General features: G+C 42.3%; 1 protein-coding gene across 4 annotated transcripts in view; it reads right to left on the bottom strand.

Annotated features, from left to right (window-relative positions):
* LOC109855930 (phosphatase and actin regulator 2) overlaps positions 1-19,718 on the bottom strand; it is a 146,352-nt gene that overhangs the window by 100,535 nt on the left and 26,099 nt on the right. The window contains exon 1 of one of the 4 annotated variants that reach the window (XM_020430659.1): positions 12,840-12,898. The exons of 2 other annotated variants lie outside the window; for them this stretch is intronic. In XM_020430659.1, coding sequence (XP_020286248.1) covers positions 12,840-12,876 — 37 coding nt within the window. In that variant the 5' untranslated portion in view covers positions 12,877-12,898. Of the gene's footprint in view, positions 1-12,815; positions 12,899-19,718 lie in introns of those variants that run through there. One more of the 4 variants, XM_020430656.1, reaches the window with a different exon arrangement.

The following is a 19,718-nucleotide window of genomic DNA, read 5'->3' as shown; positions in this document are numbered from 1 at the left end:
CGAGAGGAGATATATCTATAGAGAGAGAGAGAGAGAGAGAGAGAGAGAGAGAGAGAGAGAGAGTCTAACGTTCTCTCTCTTCGAGATTCGAGGCCTCGCCTTCATTAAAGCCGTTCTGCCTCGCGACAATCTTAATTGAATCTTCTTCGTCGTCGTCGCAATGCCTGCGTAGATTCTATCTTTCGCTACGAAAAGCTGCGTCGCCGCCGTATATTGACGTTTGCACCGAGAAACGTTTTAAATCCCCAAGATTTTCCTCTTCGCTTTTTTCTCCCACCCCTTCCCGCGTTCTCTGTACTCCGCTTTACACAAAATATACACGTGCACCATGCACTGGCGTCATATCGACGGCGCGCGCGCGCGCGTGCCACTATTTTCGCAGTTTCTTTATCACAACGCCCACGAATGTATAAATACTCGAGATTTCTTTTGCGAGTAAATGAGATTTCTCTTCCCACAACACAACAATTATGTTATCTATTCTGTAAAAATATTAGAAGACATTTATTTGCACCCCACGTGTTTGCGTCACGAGGCGAAGAATAAATAATTGAAAGAGAATAAATATATCGTCTTCGTCAAAGCGAATTATATCCGGTTTATTTAAAAACCACATTTATTGATCAAACTATTATCGGAGAGACGTTGATATATAACGGAAAAATGTATCTTCCGATTTCGCGATACGAGCAGAACACGTGTCGTTTTCCGCGATCAAATTCTCACTAATCGCACGATCTATTAGTTTCGCGCGTTATTACTTAAAAATTATTATGGTATTTAATTTTACTTGGCGATTTCTTTCTCTCTCTCTCTCTCTCTCTCTCGAATGATTAATGGCCGCTAATAAGATCGAATCGTGAACGTAGAACATTTCATCCATGAGGTAACTTCGCTACCATCTGCCGCGTTGGCGTTTGATAAATTGGTTACTCGCGCGCCGCACAATTTAAAAAATACAGAAAGTAATAATTCATCTCTTCACGACGATAATAATGTGATTTTGTAACAGATGTTGTAATAATAGTTACGTATTTCGCGAAACAACTTGGTTGCGAGACCGCGAAAACTATTCGCAAGTGTTCGCACAACAAAACACGAGACTAATTAAGAAGAAAGGAGTGAAAATAAAACAACCGCCTGTTTAATTAGAAGGGATATTCGGGATCTATCATGAGATGCAAAATTAGCATTCTATATGAATTTAAGAATTATTGAAATTTTTCAATTCGAAAAACACACGTGAAAAAAACGTGAATTTACTTATATATGTGTACACACATATAATAAGACATATTTTTCCGCACAACATCCTGCGAACGGCTCCTTAAGACTAATTATTTATTCATTTATTAAGTTTAATAAACTTCATGAGCCAGAGGAGATCCTCAATTTAATATTGATTGCTGAAACAACCGCTTCCGGAAAAACTTAGAAACGAGAACGCGCTTTTCATGCGGAGAAGAATCGAACAATTTAAAGGCGAAACGTGGGTCGAGCCCCCACGTTGTGTGTGCAATTATAATCTCGCGAGAGAGAAAGAGAGAGAGAGAGAGAGAGAGCGTATGTGTGTCAGCACGCGATATTACATGTATTTCCTCCGCTATTGATATTTCACTGTATTTGCGTGTCGATTCGCGCGGAAATCCAGTCACGTCGTGTCGTTTTGTATTATACAATGTTCGCGAAAAGGCCGGTCTCTTACACACCGTCGAAATGACGACGAAAAAGCAATTTTCGAAAAGGATGATATGTACGTTCCGATTAGATTTATATTTGATATGTTTCATTTTTCAATTGCATTTCAATTTGCATTTGAACTTCGCGCTTGTGACGACATTCGGTTTGCGAAACGTATTAAATTTTGAATTAAATTTTTTATTGTTTCGCGTGGGAAGAGGCAACATTACGATGATATTTAGAGAAAGAACACACAAGGAACATTAAATCCACGCTTATGTTGTTGCAATATAAACAAGAAATTAATTCGGATAATTCGCTAGAGTATTAAAAACACTATAAGCACGACTATCAGGATTATTCAACCATGTAATATATATATATATATATATCTCTCTCTCTTTTCTCTCAAGCGTTTAAAAAGGTCGGCACAAATACCGCTTAAACTTCTCTATACACAAAGCGACTGCGGAGTTCGGAGTGCGACCGCATTAGAGTTACGCTTTGTGACGCAACATTTAATTTACAGATTTTTAATGAAAAGCACCCGCGCTCGTTGCGAGAATGTGAAAATTATTTCTCACGCGATCCCCTCCCCCGTTTCCGTTTTCAGACGAAAATTGATAATCTACTACACGGTATATCATAAATTTAACGGTGCGCGAGAGAATCGCTCGCGCACGTGTTTTACGCTTGATAACATTTTATGCAAACATTAGTTCTAGATGCCGTGGACAATGAATATGGAAATTCTAGCTCGAAACCGAGCGACTGCAACAACTGCAGCACAACACACTGCGGATACGTTAATGTTTAAATCTCTTCTACTGTTTATACACTCGAATTCGGATTTTTTTTTTCTCGCAAAAAACGAACATTCAATTTCGCTAATCGAAAATAATAATATGTCGTATATATATATGTATATACATACCGTATTGCGTTTTTTGACGCAATAAATAATCAATCGCGTAATATCGAAATTAAAATTGTGACCGTAACGAGAAATATTTCTGTTTAACAATTTACGAGAAAATAACTGTTATTTACCGTTCAAACGATTTTTGCGATGTCTCTCGTTCACAAACGTTCTGGCCTCTCCGCGCGCGTTATATTCAACGATTCGATTAATTTTTATAAACGCAACTTCCGCGATTAATCCCGCGCAAATATTTGCGCAAATACTAGCGATATCGTCAGATCGTGTGTCGCGCGGGGGAAAAAACTTTACGGAGAAAAATTACGTTTTTAACGAAAACTGAAAAATTTCCTGAAAAATTGACCAAAAAGAATATTTCCAATTTGTAGTACGTATGTAGGTGTAAACGTTTCTCGTACTCTTCTCAGAGAAATTACTATTGGCACGAGCGAACATTTATCATCGGCGGTGAAAAACAGACAACTTGACGAACATGGAGAAACGCGCGCGCGCGGCGGTTCTTGAGGAAAAGGTCAAATAAGACTTCAAGACCTCCGAGCGGAATATTGCTGCGCGATAAATCTCACTCACTCACTCACTCTCTCTCTCTCCCTCAATTCTCTCGTGTTAAAGAATTACGGGAAAAATGGTATCAAATCACGCTTTCGCGAAATCCACTGCCGCGAGAATCGGGCGCGCGTATCCAACCACACGCGAATCGCGCGCTCGAAAGGATCGATATTATACTCTACCTATATATTGCATAATGGCCAAGCGACGGAATTCCTATCGATCGCCCGGCGACATCAATTACACGCTCGTATAACGAGAAGCCACGATCAGATTCCCTCCACGTCGTTACGACGCGATTCTCTCATTTACTTTTCCGAGGGCGCGCTTCGTGAAGTGGTTTCCGATCAGCGACGACGGTCCTCCTTCGAGGATTCCTCGCCATTGTGTGCCGCGCGGCATCGACGAGCGCGGCTGCTGCTCCCCCCCTCCCGCGCCTTCAACTCCTCTCTCGCCATTTCCATCGTCCACTTTGGGCGTGAGCGAAAACGGAAAAAAGCAAATGAATCTCGAAGCGATCGCGAGGGAGTAATGCACCTTCTTTCTCAATACTACCGCCTTCTGCATCCGACAGAGGTAATGAACGGTAAAGGGGGTTTCCGCGCACAGTGATCGATTCCCACTACTGATTCCTTATTAAGACCTTTGTGTGTCGAGCATTTTTTTTTCTTTCCAAAGGTCTCTCTTACAAGAACGCGAAGAGTAAAGTGAAATGTAAAACAAACGACACGACGAGAGAATAATTTGCCTATTACCTCTTTCGAGTATTGAATTAAAAATTAGTTTTACAGAATTTTTTTTTTTTTTTTTTTTGCGAAACGATAGAAATAATCGCGTGCCAGATATATACGAGTATAATTTTAGCAAACTGCCGAGTTCGCGCGACGACGCGGAGTTTGCCGTTTTAAAAAAAAGAAAAAAGACTCCGGGGTGGGGGAAGCAAATGAGCCCGCGGGAATATTCGCGGTCACGAAAGAACCGACGGAGCTTTTGACCGCGGATAATGGCGCGCGTTTGGCGCGCGCGCGCGCGAGCTCTCTCTCTCTCGGAAAAGCGCTCGCGCGTAGTGAGATCGCCGCGGGGCGTCACGCAGAGAGAGAGCCCCGAGAACGAGATCAGGAAAATTGAATGCATCGAGGTCACGGTGCGGTCTGTCGCCATAGTTCATCTCCTTCTCAATAGCTCCCTTTCTTGACATAGCCGCGCTTCGAGTTGTGGGCGACGCGCAACGTCGAGCCTGACCCCTTATTCGGGCCGCGGACTCGCCTCCGGCCGCGGGAAAGACGCGCGGGGAATAAATGAAAACCGCTCGAAGAAGAACGGCGAGGGTCATGTTTGCTTTTTGTCGCGAGAAAGCTTCGGACAGCGACAAGAGAAAGAGAGAGAGAAAGAGAGAGATATATATAGACGTTGTTCGATCTCGTCGCGATGAGTGTTGTGGCTTTTTTGTCCCTCCGACAGAGGGAGTTGCGCCCGGGGATTGTCGATAGACGACTTTGATCGGTAACGAACGGCACTCGAAACAACACACACGCTCGGGAAACCGATCCCGTGGTTCGTCGTCGCGGTTACCTTTGCCGTTGCGCCGCTATTTCGTGACACAGATTTGCGGTGCCGTCCGCAAAAGTGAGCGCGTTACCGCGCGCGCCCCGTTTTCGCTCTGTACCGTCGAGACCAGCTTCAACGGAGTATATAACGGTAGCGATTATAATGCATAACGTGCGTAAATTCAATTTGACTCTCTCATTTCACATGAAAATTCTGCGCGCGGTACTATGAAAAGAAAAGAAAAAAAAAACAACATAAAATACGAGAGAAAAAGATGGCGCTATCTCTCGCGGTCTATTTTTCACCGTCCCACAAAGAAACGTCAAGAACACACGGGGCATTAATTTCATCGCGGAATCGGTCGAAAATAGAAAGCGAATCCGTGGGAACGGAGATTCGCATTACCAGAGGAACGATAATGCGTATCGATTGCGTGCTATCGCGAGAGTGAGAGAAAGAGAGAGAGAGAGAGAGAGAAACATGATGTTCGCGAAGGGCGCCACGTGCGAGCCTAGCAAACGCGTCATGTGGGTTAAGGACGGTAAGTGCGCACGAACCTCAACAGCCGGAGGACAAGACATCTGGAAACATTCCCCGCGGGCGAAATAAGGAAATTACGCGACGTAATTCTCGGCGGACGAGTTTCTTCTCGGGAAATGGCGACAAGAACAATGAAGCTTAAGAGAAGTGCGTCTTGAAAACGGCGACGGTTATATCGCGCGCAGCAGCTTCTCGCAAAAAAAAAAAAAAAAAAAAAAAAAAAATGCCGGTCAATCGTTCGGACGTAATTCCCGAAGGAATAATTTATTCCAAATGCAGCGCAGCGACGGTCAGATCTAAAGAGCCGACCGGAGAATGTTAGCGGAAGCCGATGTACTAAACCGATTGTACCGACCGTTGCTGATAAATAATTCGATTCGACTCGCGAACGTGCTGAGAACCATGACGGCGAATTAGGTCAGCGAGTGAGAAGTAATGGAAGTCAGTTGTTCGCAAGCAGTCCGTGAAACCCTCCCCTGAAAGCTTTTCGCGGCGCGTATCACTAACGCGCGCGCGCGCGTTGATTACACGGCGAGCAATAATTAATGCGACGGGAGCTCGAGAATTCGTCAAAAAAAAAAAAAAAAAAAAAAAAAAAAAGGATTGTGTTCTAAAAAAAATGATAAAGGAATCTTCTTCTATATTTAATAACACACCACATCCACGTGGCGGGATAAAAATACACATGTGCTTAATACACATGCAGCGCCGGTGGAGCGACTGTGGTACACATATGCACCTTTCATATGACTTTCATTAATGTTTTGCGTCGGTTGAATAGAACCGTTCATTCATCTTCCATAAAGAGTTTAGAAACATTTTACACGCCCGCCGCGCACACTTACATCCACGTACAGCTTCGGGGGATTAAAAATTAATTATTACTCACATTATTCCCCGAGGGATTAATTCCCGTGCCGGGGAGAAATACGGCTCTCCTGGAAACTCTAAAGCAATTTCCAGATCACTGTTTAATCAAGTGTGATACCTATATATATGTGTATATATATATATATATTGCATCGTCGTTACAACGGCAGCAAGTATCGTTTTACGCGTGGGTATCTATCGCGTAACAGCGGAATCGCAAACTTACTATTGCGAACAAGATCTATAAACTAGCACTTTTCCAACGGCGTCTCTCTCTCGCAACGAGCAAAACGCAAGATTTTCTATCGACTACGATGCCATTCACGCGCGCGCGCGCGAGAGCTTTAATTAAATCCCACGTTCAACGAGGAGCGAAAAAAGTCCTGGAAAAACTAGAGCGTTCGAACTGTCGGATCTTCTCGTCTCGCAGCTTCCTCCTCGCGAAAGAATTTTCCGGTCCGATCTTAATTGCGCCGCATGAGCGATCACAGGCTGCATCACACAGCGCCGGATAAAAGGCGGGGGAGCGCGCCATCGGCATTAAACACTCTTTTCCACGTCTTTTGTTCGGCCGTCCCACCAACTTTTACCCCGGGATGTTCGAGATCGATAATTACGCGCAGCGGTCCTATCCTCGGCGATGCGCGTTCTATTCGCGGTGAACGCAACGGAGAGAGAGAGCCAATCCCGCGCTTTTTTTCCCGCGCCGTCGGTATGTCACGCGATAATGAGGGAAGAGAATAATGAACAGCCGGACAATATTCTAATGCGAATCCACGATAGAGATAAAAAGAACAAAACTAAAAGGATTAAAGGGGAAACTTCTTCTCTGGCAGTGGTAACCGGATTTTCGCGGTTTGAAAATTTCATCACGTTCGTAAAATTGATTGCCGTGAGAAGCGATTAAAGTCAACGTGGAATAATTTATTAAAACACGGGCTCCGAGGGGAGAGAGAAAGAGACAGAGAGAGAGAAATGTTTCTCTGCCGGCGGAGTTTTTTTTTTCTCTCCGAGCGAAAGATGTTCTCGCGCGTTGCTTAAAGAGTAACGAGATTTGTATCATTAATACAAAACTCCGTAGTGGCAACGTGGATTAAAAAGTTTTTATTTATTTGATGTGTCAATTCACGTGGAGATTACTTCTCTTAACGATCGAGATGATTAATTAAAGAAAGCAACGTTGCCACACACGCGTAGCGCCGTATAAATAATAAATCAAGAGAGAGTTAAGTGGTAAAGTGCGTATTTGGCCAGACGGAAACTTGTTCAAACTCTCTCAGGTCGGAATTAAAAAATTCTCAATTAAATCAACAATCTGTTTGTTTGTTTTCTTTGTAAACAAACTTTTTTTTCAAAATTTTAGTTCCATTACAGTTTAAACGTGAATATTCTCGATGTATTTCGCGTCTAATTGTCAGAATCGCAATTTAAAACGCGAAATTGCGGATTGTGCTGTTTGAAGTCGAAATTCTAAAACTCTATATTGAAATTGTTAAACGCGATAATAATTCACAAAAAGAAGAGAGATTATGAAACTTCAAGTCTCTCGTAGTAACGTAATTATTTTGTTATTAACAACTAACCGAACAAAGGAAACAACGTTAATCGCCGCACCGCCGCGGTTCGATTTCGTACGAGAGAATTGCCAGAGCACGGAGGCGCCATCCAGTGAGCAGAACCTACTGGAGATACTGGAGTCGCGCCGGTCGCTTTACGATCGATTGTAGGAAAAGCTTTACCGGCAGTCGGTGCGCGGAAGACAACGCGGACGTGCGCGTTTCTTATCATCGCGAGTTTTCGCGCGACAAGCAAATTTGTAATTTTCGGATAATTAACAATCTACTTTTTTTTCTTTTTTTAACACAAACAATTATATCGCGCGGTTTATTTGTTCGGTCTTTTCGTTCGCTTCGATAATAAAATTTTTGTTTCGCCAAAAACTTTTGCCGCGCGAGATTTTATTGATCGTTAACAAGCGTCTCCGAACCATCGTGAGAGATGGCGAGACATGTATCTCTCTCTCTACTTACGAGACTCATGTGCCGCAGGTTGATAAAATAAATGTCCGTTTTCCTTCTTTACGACCCCTCTTTTCATGTCTGACAAGTTTCCCCGATTATCCGCCAAGGTAAAAGCATGGGGGGAAAGAGGGAGGACAAAAATCTTCTGAAAAATGGGACTCGCTTAAAGTGAAATCGATGTGGCACGCCGAACAAAAGAAGAAGAACGCGATAAACCCACTTATCTGATATTGTATTGACATCGTGCACGCGCTTGCTTCTCTCCCGCGCAAAGAGACGAAAAGCTTCTAGAAGGAACTACCTGCAATGCCGAAATGGATTTTGGCAAATCGAGTGTGCGTGTGCGTGTGTGTGTGTGTGTGAGTGTGTGTGAATGTGTCGACGAGGAGGTAAATAACAACCGAAACATTTTTCGAGAAACATTTCGTCGTTTTCGAGAGACGAAAGTCTTCAAGTCGATTAAACATTTGCCGAAGAGGAAACAAATTCTTTCGGTTTGTTTAACCTCGAGCACGCGGTCCTTAACGAATCGCTTCGGGACCGGGAGTTTTTTGTTTTTTATTGTTGATTCCAAGGACGATACACGACGATGACAACTCCGCTCTGTGTCGCGTCAACTCAATAAATATAACAAGCAGATACAAAAATGCAGCTGGAAGAAAAAAGCTTTTAGCAAATAGGGTTCTATGGTCACACTAACAATAGCTCCATTTCCCCAGATGCATTTGTGACATGTATTACTTACTGACACACAACAGCGCTCTCGCGAAGAATTTTTGTAAAGTGTCACACTACCAAAAAAAAAAAATAATAATAATAATAATAACAATGTAAATATTATCTGATCGATATTAAGAAAGGATGAAGCGCGCGTGCAATTAAGACCTTGCGAGTGTCATTTAAATGTCGTAATGTCCACGCGCGAACTAACCTATCCTATCCTATCCACGCCTCGTAACTTGTAACCTTTTCTGTTTGAAAGACATTTTATTTTAACATTGCACGTTCACGTCGATAAGCGATAAAACGCATACTCGTAGAAAAAAAACGCCTAGAATATGATTTCACGTGTAAAACGCCAGCCAATAAAAAAAAAAAACTATCAACGCTATTCGTGCGCGCGCGTTATTTTCGTACATTTAAAGTTTTCTGAAAAAAAAAAACGTTTGTGCGTGCGACAATTTTTCCTACTCACGATTACAGAACGGAACTTGAAGAAGACTCCAAACAAAGCAGTGCGTTAACGATGACGACTGACTTTTGTACGTACCTGAAACAGAAGAAAAATGTTTCCGTTATATTAAAAAAAAAATCTCGTTACATTAAATTCTCGTTTATATTAAAAAAAAAAAAAAAAGAGAGTAAAATTCGAACGAATTTTATGTGCGTAGAATTTTCATAAAAAAAGCCCAGCTTTTTAACGAAAGAGAAATTTTATACAGAAGCGCTTTTTCGAATGTTAATATTTTATCGCGTACAAATTTTATTTTCAAATATCGCGTACATACGAAATCCCACAATAAATTCATGACTTATCGCAACACGTGAATCGAATTAATTATCCAAAGTTGAGCTAGCGAACTGCCGCGCTACCAATATTAATCCGGGCACATCGACCACGAGCGCACGCGCGCAGTCACGATTTTTAGACTCCGCGACACGTGTGCATGCGGTTCCGATGTATCAACTCGGTGATACACAATATATATATATATATACATATATATATGTATATATATGTATATGAATGCGATATGAAATTACGGAACAAGTTTCAAACTTAATAGTGGCAACTCCGGTAATTTCGAGCATCGCAAATTTCGACTCTCTCTTTTACGGGCGCGGGCCAACGGGTTCTCCCTCCTCCCTCCCGCTGTTAATGATGTTTCCTCGATTTTGAGTTGACCGCGGAAATCGTGAAATACGCGATTTCTTTCCGTTCTAAGAGAGAAAAAATGCATATCTCTTCTCATAGCTACCTGTCGGTCGCTAATTGGAAAAGAAATTAATTTTGATATCTAAGAAGTGCCGATCCCATGAATGCTCCCCCGAAAATTACTGGAGTTCCACTGTGAAACGTTCGCGTGATACGATCAAAAAAAAAAAGAAGACGTACTGTGTCTTCGAATGAAGTTTCTTTGAAATCTCGACAATAGGTGCCGTTTTATTAGAACGTTAAGGTAATGAGGCACACGACGACGACGACGACGTGGCTAATTTGCTTATAAAGGGGACTCGGATAGGATGATTCTCCCTGCTTATTATGCGCGCGAAGAAGACGCGCGCGATGACATACCTACGCGCGACGCGACACGTCACCCCACGCGCGTGACGACGGACGCGCAAGGTGTCTTCACACCGTGTACGGCAGCGCATTGTTCGATCACCGGTGCTGCTTTCACGCGTCTTCAAATTGCATTCACTCGCGTGACAGCGGCGTGATCAATGACGTCGTTTTGTGACAGACGTGGAAGAATATAAAGACGTCAATGCGCGACCCTTCCTCGTGTCATCTCTCGAACGCTTATATCGCGCGTCCGAAAAACCGGAGAAAAACTCTACTCTTCACTTATTTATATTTGAAAAAAAAAAATAAAAAAAAAAAATAAAAACAAAACAAAAAAGAGCGCCAGAGAATGTTCGCGTCAATCTATCAATCAAGTTCTGTTTTTCAAAGTGAAAAATTTATAGCACAGCAATTTCTCATTTCGCCGTAACAATTCAGTAGCAGAATCGCGAGAAGTCGAAACAATTTGACAAATTTGTTTCGCGTCGGTTTCGGAGAGACGAGACGACGCATCTCTGAACGATGTTAAATATACCTGGCACGTGTAAACTTCCGTCTACGTCGAGGGCTAATTGTCGAGAGGTTAAGCACACATAGAGAGAAAGAGAAAGAGAGAGAGAGAGAGAGAAGTAACACACACGTGACGTATACACGGAGCGGCGAAAACAATCTGCAACTATGTTCTTGTTCGTCTCCCCTCTCGTCCTTCTCGCGTGTTACACTGACGCGGTTTGCTCTCTGTCTGTCCTGCGAGAAGCGGCGGCAACGACGACGACGACGACGATACCCGCGATGGTAAATACGAGGGTGTGTATAAAACGGAACCGTGGGATATATGCTCGGGCTTGTGCGCGCACGTGTGCGTGCCTTATATGCACAGCGAATCCCGCTCGCGCGCCTCGTGGCGGTGACAGTTACGCATCGCGAAACTGCGCGACCATTACGAGCTTCGATAGTTTCGTCTCGCGACGCGATGCCGCAGATGCCCGATCCGTCATATGTGCATGTTGCACTCACGTGTACATTGCGAGTGTGTGTATGTGTGTGCGTGTGTTTGCGCGTGTGCGCGCGCAAAAGCAGAGAATACGGGAAATAATGCTATTTGATTTTCAACTCTCCCCTCATGTTCGAGTGTGACAGCATGTAGTTGACAAACTCGTACTATATATAGAATATGTTTTGTCGTGACTACACGGTATATCGATTACCGGCCCCCGATAAACGTATGCAAATTTCAAACGACGCGACGAGATAAAGAGTTCGCGAAGTGTAAAACGTTTTAACGATTCAATTAGGATATACACGTATAATGAGTATTGTCATTAGCTAACAACTGATAATCGCAGATAAATTTTTCCTCGCAGTTGGAGAAGTTTTGTAGGAAATTTGAAAATCTAATGACGACTCTCACATTTCCCCTATACATATTATTTTGTAGATGATAACAAACTTTTGGCACAAAGATCGCGACGGAAGTATAAGTACGTTCGCACGCGCTTTTACATTTTTTTTTTTTTTTTTCATATCGCAAGACATCGACCTTTCTCGCTTTTTTTTTTTTTGCACATAAATTCAACATGTGCTATGTCTGTTTCGAAAAAAACTTACCGAGATTAAAAGATTAACCCTTTGCATACAGACACGGGTCTCCCAGATCCACTCAAACATTCGAAACCAATGTCTCTAGTAACAAAGTTTTTTTTAAACATTTTTATCTTCGAAACTATTATAGATTTTTCTGCTCGTTTGTTTGTTTGTTTGTGTGTGTTTTTTTTTAGTGACGCAGAATCTTTCAAACCTTCGATTAAAAATAAAAACTAAATAAATAAAAATATCAATTTTTCGCGGAGATATTTGATTTTAAAATCGCGTGGGTCTCGCAGATTCGGTCTGTAACACTAGTCGTCGCGTTTTTTGGAGTCTGTACCGCGAAGGTTAACTTCAGTCAAATGTTTAGACACGCGAGCGATAACTTGCGCGTGTTCAAATAAAAACATTGACAGAATGTATATATATATATTCTCGACTTACTTAAACGATAAACTTTCCAGAGAGAGATCTCAGCCTTTACAATATAAATTCTTCGACAAAACACATTACTCGTATTTTTGTTATCGAGAGAAGAATGTTAAGCGATTGTTTCTTATCTTCAAAACTTAACTACAGAAATGTCACTCGAGAAAAAAAACGTACTCTAGAACGAAAAATCTTATCTCTCTTCGTGCCACTTCCGCGTTTTATCGATCTTATCCAAATAGCGCGTGCACACACACACACACACATACACACGCTCAAGGTATACATTACACTCCGTGCAATCACCGAGGAAAGAAACTTTTGACGAGATTTCTCGGCTCGCTCAGTCTCAAGCGATACCAACCTTGAAAGAGATGCGACAGGGTACCTTTGAAACACGTGCAGCCCATAATAAATCCCATCATCGGTGCGGCCGTCGCCCAGGATCCTCCGGCCTGTCCTCAGCTCGCGAAGCGGCGCGGTGAGTAGCGCAGCGCAACCGATCCGAGGGGCCTGAGAATCGAGGCGCTGACGACGATCCACGACGTCCACGACGGCGACGATGGCGATGTTGATGACGATGATGACGACGTCCTTAGCGTCAATAGGCTCACTTGCTCCGACGTTCTCCACGATCGACGTGCCTCACGGGCGCGGCTCGAGACGATCGAGATCGCGAGACCGGAAGCGTCCGGTCGGCGGCACATCGCGCACTAACTACCACGAAGCGCTCCCGCTCGCTTTTTCAGGCGCGCGACTCGACGACGACAACGCCGCGACGCGCACTATCAACCTTGATACAAAAACAACGACGATCGGCGATTAAGCTAACGGTTCGTCAGCGTGTGCTTCTTCCACGCGATCGGACGGATCGGGGGATCGCGGAAAATAATAGTCGTTGACTCCGCGAAGAATCGACATGACGAGCGACGGGGAAATTGAAGAAGCGAAAAACCTCGTCGCCGAATGACTCTTCTGAATGGCTCGAGATTTTAAGACACGATCGGTTTTTCTTTTGGCAGTGCGTTAAACGGATCGTTCTCGTTTTTTTTTTTTCTGGGCTGGAAAAGGTGGAATTGCAACACAGTGGGAGGATCGTGATGTGATCGACGACAAGAAAAAGACAGAGGAAGAGCAGAGATAAGTCGGCGAATATTCCTCCTGTATCTCCTCTCTCCTTCTCCCCACTCTTCCTCCTCTCACTCTCTTTCTTTTGGAAATGAACGACGTTTGACGCGATGAGATATTGAAATGTATCATTTCAATATCGCACGCCGTGTGTATTAAATATTCCTAGTGAATTGGCGATAAAAAAAAAAAGAAGAAAAACAAGTGAAAGAACTTTGGTTGGCGAACTCCGAGTGTTAAGTAACTCAATTAAAACTTGGAGTATATAAGAAGTAACTTAATTAAAACTCGAGAAAGAATCTATAAACAGAAAAAAAAAATGTATACGCAACATTTAAGATTTCGATAACAAGTCTAAAATTTTATATCCATTAGTGATTTTGCTTTAATGGCGTATCGATGTCTTTATTTTTGTTGTTGTTGTTTGTGCATTTGTGATCGTTTGGAAAAATAAATCACAAGATGTATGGGCGACGCAGCAATCCGTTCGTATCACATCGTATCATCTAGGTTAGCGTTTTATCTCCGTTTCCGGCCTTCCACCGGCAATTGTACCTCCGCCACCTCGCGACGGTCGGAACTAGACAATCGTGACCGGAAATCAGTCAAGGCTCGCTCGATGATTCGAACGGGACAATGTCGTGCGGTTTCGCAGTTGCATGCGAAATTACGATAAGATTATTGCTTATCCCGCGCATGTGCGGATGAATTATTCTTTGTTAGGTTTATTGAGTGTAATTTCGCGGTAATTCTCGCTCAGCTTATTGCCGTGTATGTTTCTTTCTTTTTTTTTTTTTTATCTCTTTTTGGCGCAAATAGAAAATACAATCGCGAATACCGGAACGCAACGATAACGACGTCTCTCTCTCTCTCTCTCTCTCTAATAACAAGGAAAATGTTTATCGTTACGTTCGTTATTATTACGTTAGTTAATATGTTTGCTCGATTTTGAACATGTTTTTTTCTTCTGACATATATTCCGACAATGTTTATTTAAAAAAAAAACTAGAGTTTTACGTTTTTTCCTCAAAAACAACGCGATGAAAACCCGGAAAAACAAACAATATGAACGATATCGACAAATTGACGCGCGCGCGCGCGTATCGACGTTCGTAAAGGGGATTAGAAACTTCATTACTCGCAATTATTCATAACTGAATATAAATGAAAGCGAAACACACATCAAACGCTCGGTGAGGAGAACATGTGCTGTTCATAATTGAATTTATATTTATACGCAACTTGTCAAGCTCTTGCATATATATGTGTAGCGTCTCTGTGTGTGTGTGTGTGTGTGTTACCTGTTCCGTGTGTCAACATTCGAATCCTTTTCAGCATTCAACCGCAGGTTTCACCGCAGCGCTTGATAATTAATGCGCGCGCGTAATTCGCACAGACTTTCGCACAGCGGAAATATCGAAACGCTTATTAATGTCGTTAATCCGTGGAAACGAACGGCGAAACCGAACGAGGCGCGTACGTATGTATGTATGTATGTATGTATGTATACGCGCGGATCTCATATTAATTAATAAATGTTACCGCGCGCAATATAAAATATCCGGGCGCGACACGGCGTTTCTGGCGACTTTCGCGCCACCGAAAAAATATGAACCGATTAAATTACACGTTATAAAGTTGGGACGTAAACTACATTTATTTCGTAGCGCATAAATGTCGCAACTTGGAGAATAAATACGACGACGCTCGAGAATTTTTGCTTTCTCTCTCTCTCTCTCTCTTTATTACTCTCATTGATCATTTCCCGTCTGTGTAATTCCCGTGCGTTTTACACAACCTCGCCTCCTGGCGAAAAGGACACGATTGATAAGAATTTCAGGTACTTATCAATCGTCTCCCGTATTTTTTAAAAAGATTTGGGACGTATCTAAAAATTGACACACACAAAACTTTTTAGAACTTGAAAATCTTGCTCTAGGTCATAAGATACAATTTTTACAAATTTTTTCAATATTTACTTCCATGAGAAAATTTTGAGAAAATTGCTGAAAAGCACTTTTAGACTTTTAATATGGGAGGTTCTTATGAAGCTTATATTTTAACAGAAAAAAGTGGAGTGAAAACGACACAGCTACTTGAAAAAATTTGTGTTGGTAGATTAAGAACAAAAGAATCATTGTAATAAAAATAAGAGGATATTTCCACGCCGCTAAGAAAAATAAATTACTAAAAAATATGAAAATTATTAATATAAGATTGTTAATGTATAGCGAAATTATTAAATTATTAATATATCAAAATCCTCGCGATCTTTAGGGTCATGAAAATGTGACAACAGCGCGATAAACAATTCGTTATTTTAATCGCGCAGAAAGCAATAAGAATGTAAATAATAAAGTAAAAATTAAAAGTTTTTTAATTATCGTTAAAAGGTACACACGAAAAAAACAGTTTTGTTGAGATGACAAAAATTTGGCAAATCAAACCAAACAGAGTGTTCTGGAAACCGAATTTTGGTTGAGATTACCAAAAAATTTGATAATTTCAACAAAGCTGTTTTTTTCAGTGTAGATACACCATCTTATTCTCTTTGTTCTCCGATTAGCAGTCCCAAAACCTTTTTAAAAAACAAGTTTCTTTCGAGACTCATGAGGCGTGAGAGATTCGATGTTTGTAGCGAGACGTAAAGCGCGGATTAAACAAAACTGTTTATCTTTTTTTTTTTTTCTTATGTTTGTTCACCGCGAGAAAATTGACCGTACGAGCGGAACTTATACAACTGTGATATGACGAGATTTGTGTGGCGTATGTGTAGTTTTATTTGCGGAAAGCTGGCGAAACAAACAAAAAAAAAAACCCTCGCGGATACGCCGCGAGCGCGGGGAATCAACCGCGAAAGACGTGAGATTCGCGTTCTACTGTGGATCACTTGGCCGCCGCTAATTATCTCGGCTGTGTTCACCGAGGCTATTCCCTGCCCCGGCGCATATTGTTCGTCACGACGCATTAGCGGAAACTGCACAAAGCACAGAGAGAGAGCGAGAGAGAGAGAGAGAGAGAGAGAACGGGAATGCGGCCGAGATCGATGCCGGTGTGTGTGTGTGTATACCGTGCCGGGATGGATGGGAAACGGGGAATCTGCATGCGCGCGCGCGGGAGCTCGGTAAATACGTGACTACTGAGCTCGATAATGCTTCTCGTTTACATGGCGTTAATTGATCCCGTTTGTAATGTGTATTACGCGTATTTCTACACTACGTGTCTGATTCTCTTTCCGCGCGCGACAAACGCACGACGACAACACGCAGATCAAAAAACCCTTAACGGCGGATATTCGCGCGCGCGCGCGCGCAACATCTGTGTCGCGCGCACCGAGAAACGGCACAGTGTGGATATTGTTTCATAACCAACGACGATAAATCGAATCGAATGTTGTTCGAGCACTCGGACTTTTCCCGGATCGTTAACGGATTTCAATAGCGAGAAAGAAAATTTATATATTTTCGATTCACAATTATCATTACGTTTGTTATTTCGCGCGAATTAATTACGTATGGAAAAAAAAAAAAAAAAAACATCCGCAATGATGTCGCGCTCATGTTGCAACAAAAATGTTTACTGCCGTAAGGAATTTGTTTGCGAGCGATCGATTTTTATTGTGGAAAAATGTGGAATCGCAATATCGCGAGACACAATGCGCAATTTGGGCGCATACACATACGAAAGGCGGAGAGAAACCTGTTTTCCTGACGAGATTACGTCGCGAGGCTCGCACGCAAAGTCTGCATCGACGACAGTTTCCCTCTCCCCTCGCTCTCCTCTCTCTCTCTCCCCGACAGTCGGGGTCTGACTACACGCGGAGCTTCGCTACTGCGACCCTTCCACGGTCGTATTACTGCCACTAGAAACTTCGGGTAACTTGATCCTGGAGAGTTGCATGCGTAATGCCTATTTCCAAGTTATTGCCATGCCCGACTCGGGCTCGGCAAAGACAATGAGATAAAATAGGTATTTTATTGACGGCGTGCAATAAAAAATGTCTCGCGTATGTTTCGCAAAATTCGTGTTATTTTCATCATGAAAAAAATAAATAAATGCCGCGACGAAACTTTTCCCGCGTGCAAAAAAAAAAAAAAAAAAAAAAAACAAGATTGCAGACATTTTTCGCGGTATGTTTTCGCGAAACCTTATCAATTTTATTACCGCGTTTAATTCTCGAAGGGATTCGTCCCTCCGAGAGATTTTTTGCACCCGTTGAAGTTGAAGAGGAAGAGAATATTGAGAAAATTTGTCTAACGACAACAAACGAACGAGCGCACCGAGCGTGTACTCGCTCATGCGTTACTCGAGTGTTTTTTTTTGTTTTTTTTTTTTTTTTTGTTTCTCTTAAATTATCGCATTGCGAAAAATGTCTTTTTCGTTCGTCACAGATGCGCCGGGAAGTCGCGTCGAGAACGGCGATCGGTTGGTAATACGTCGTTATTGCGACCCAATTAAAGATTATTGGATTTCAAGCTCAAGAAAGCAAACCTCAAGAAGTGCTTTTCCACTTCTGTAAACTTGATGCGAGAGAGTAATCGATAATTGGTAACAAGCAGCGAGGGGAGGAAAAAAAACAACGTTTTTCTCTCCGCGCGCCGGTGTTGCAGCTTCCTTTATCTCATCCTGCAATAACATTCGCTTCGCCCCGGCAATATTACACGATGTGAAATTTGTTTTTTTTTTTTATACAGAAGATTGAAACAAAAAAAAACAATTATTAATAAAAATTTAAATCCGGTGCTTTTGCTGCAAAACTCGATCGACGGTAATTTGTTTGATAAAACGCAAACGTCAGCATATGCAGCGGCGCTCCTATATGGCCGCTCAATTTCACCGTATAATTAGCTCACCGGTAACACATAACCGGGTTTTAGTGAACAGAAAGATTAATCGGCAGTTTCGCGATAATAGGTTCGCGTTAAATGATTACACTAGCTTTTAACGGATAATTTTCATAAATTCAATCTATATTTGGAGAATCAAAACAGAGAGATGGAGTCGCGTCCTCATCCCCCTCTCATTTGATTCTGAAAATATATTAAATTCTCTCGCGCTTTTTTTCTTTTTTTGTATTCAAAAAATCGTTCGGTGTTTAACTCGGCGCGCGACAACTTTTTTTCGCGTCGTATACAAAAACAGCGCCGCTAATTGTATTACTTTCGTCGCATTTTCTTTTTCACCGCCATTGAAATGAGAAAAATCATTTTTATTCCCGCGATAAAAAATGAGGCCAGATAAAAATAAATATTACTAATGCAGATGCAAAAACTAATGGCCGCGTAAATATGTGAAAGTATGTTTTAAATCTCACTAAAACGCACTCAATTGCGCCACGCGTAGTTCTAAACACCTAACGTCCTAATAATTACACTTTGAACGCGAACTGTTCCAAGTGCGTTCCCCCGCGCACAGTTAATCGAGTTTCACACGTGCACGTCGCTTAATGGGTTCTCGAAATTAACGGGACGACGCGTCGCGATGTCGCACCGTCGTCGAAGTTAAACGCACTCCAAAGTTCTCACTTCAATCTCCTCTAGCGCAGAAGCGACGCGTCACATTCGCGGCGCGGCGGTCTCGCCTCGAAAATCACTCTCGATACTATCTCCCTTCTCTCCTCTATTTGCGAATTCACGCTGTATCTTCTTTATTACCATTCGACCGCACACACATTCGTTATTCCGAGAACGATCGTTTAATTTTTTTGCTCTCGAGTCAGAGCGCAATTTGCATAAGAATGTTACGACTGCCGGCCGGATGAGTTTTATCGTCTCAATTACACACGGCGTCATAAAACAACGACACACGGTTCTCGCACACACAGCTCGTAATTGAAGAAACGCACACTCGCGCGCCACTTTGTTACTAAAAACAAAAAAAAAAAAAACCCCCCGTCGCGATTTGTAAAACGCGAGGAACAAACGATCGCAGGGAACAAACGAAGTTGAGGAGAATACGTAAAAAACAAAAGATGCCATCGATTAAAAAAAATACAGAGAAAAGACTTCGAACTGCAAGCAATTCTCTCTGTTATGTATAATTTATAAGTTTCGCTTTCAAAGAGCTTATTGCGTTTCGAACTTTTTTTCATTTGCGCTTCCGCTTTTAAACCCGACGGGAGGCAAAAAAAAAAAAGCTG

Source organism: Pseudomyrmex gracilis, unplaced genomic scaffold, assembly GCF_002006095.1.
Source record: "Pseudomyrmex gracilis isolate BER0280 unplaced genomic scaffold, ASM200609v1 scaffold_102, whole genome shotgun sequence".
Lineage (NCBI taxonomy): Eukaryota > Metazoa > Arthropoda > Insecta > Hymenoptera > Formicidae > Pseudomyrmex > Pseudomyrmex gracilis.
The sequence above is the reverse complement of the archived record's forward strand: the minus strand, read 5'-3'. Positions and strand labels throughout refer to the sequence as shown.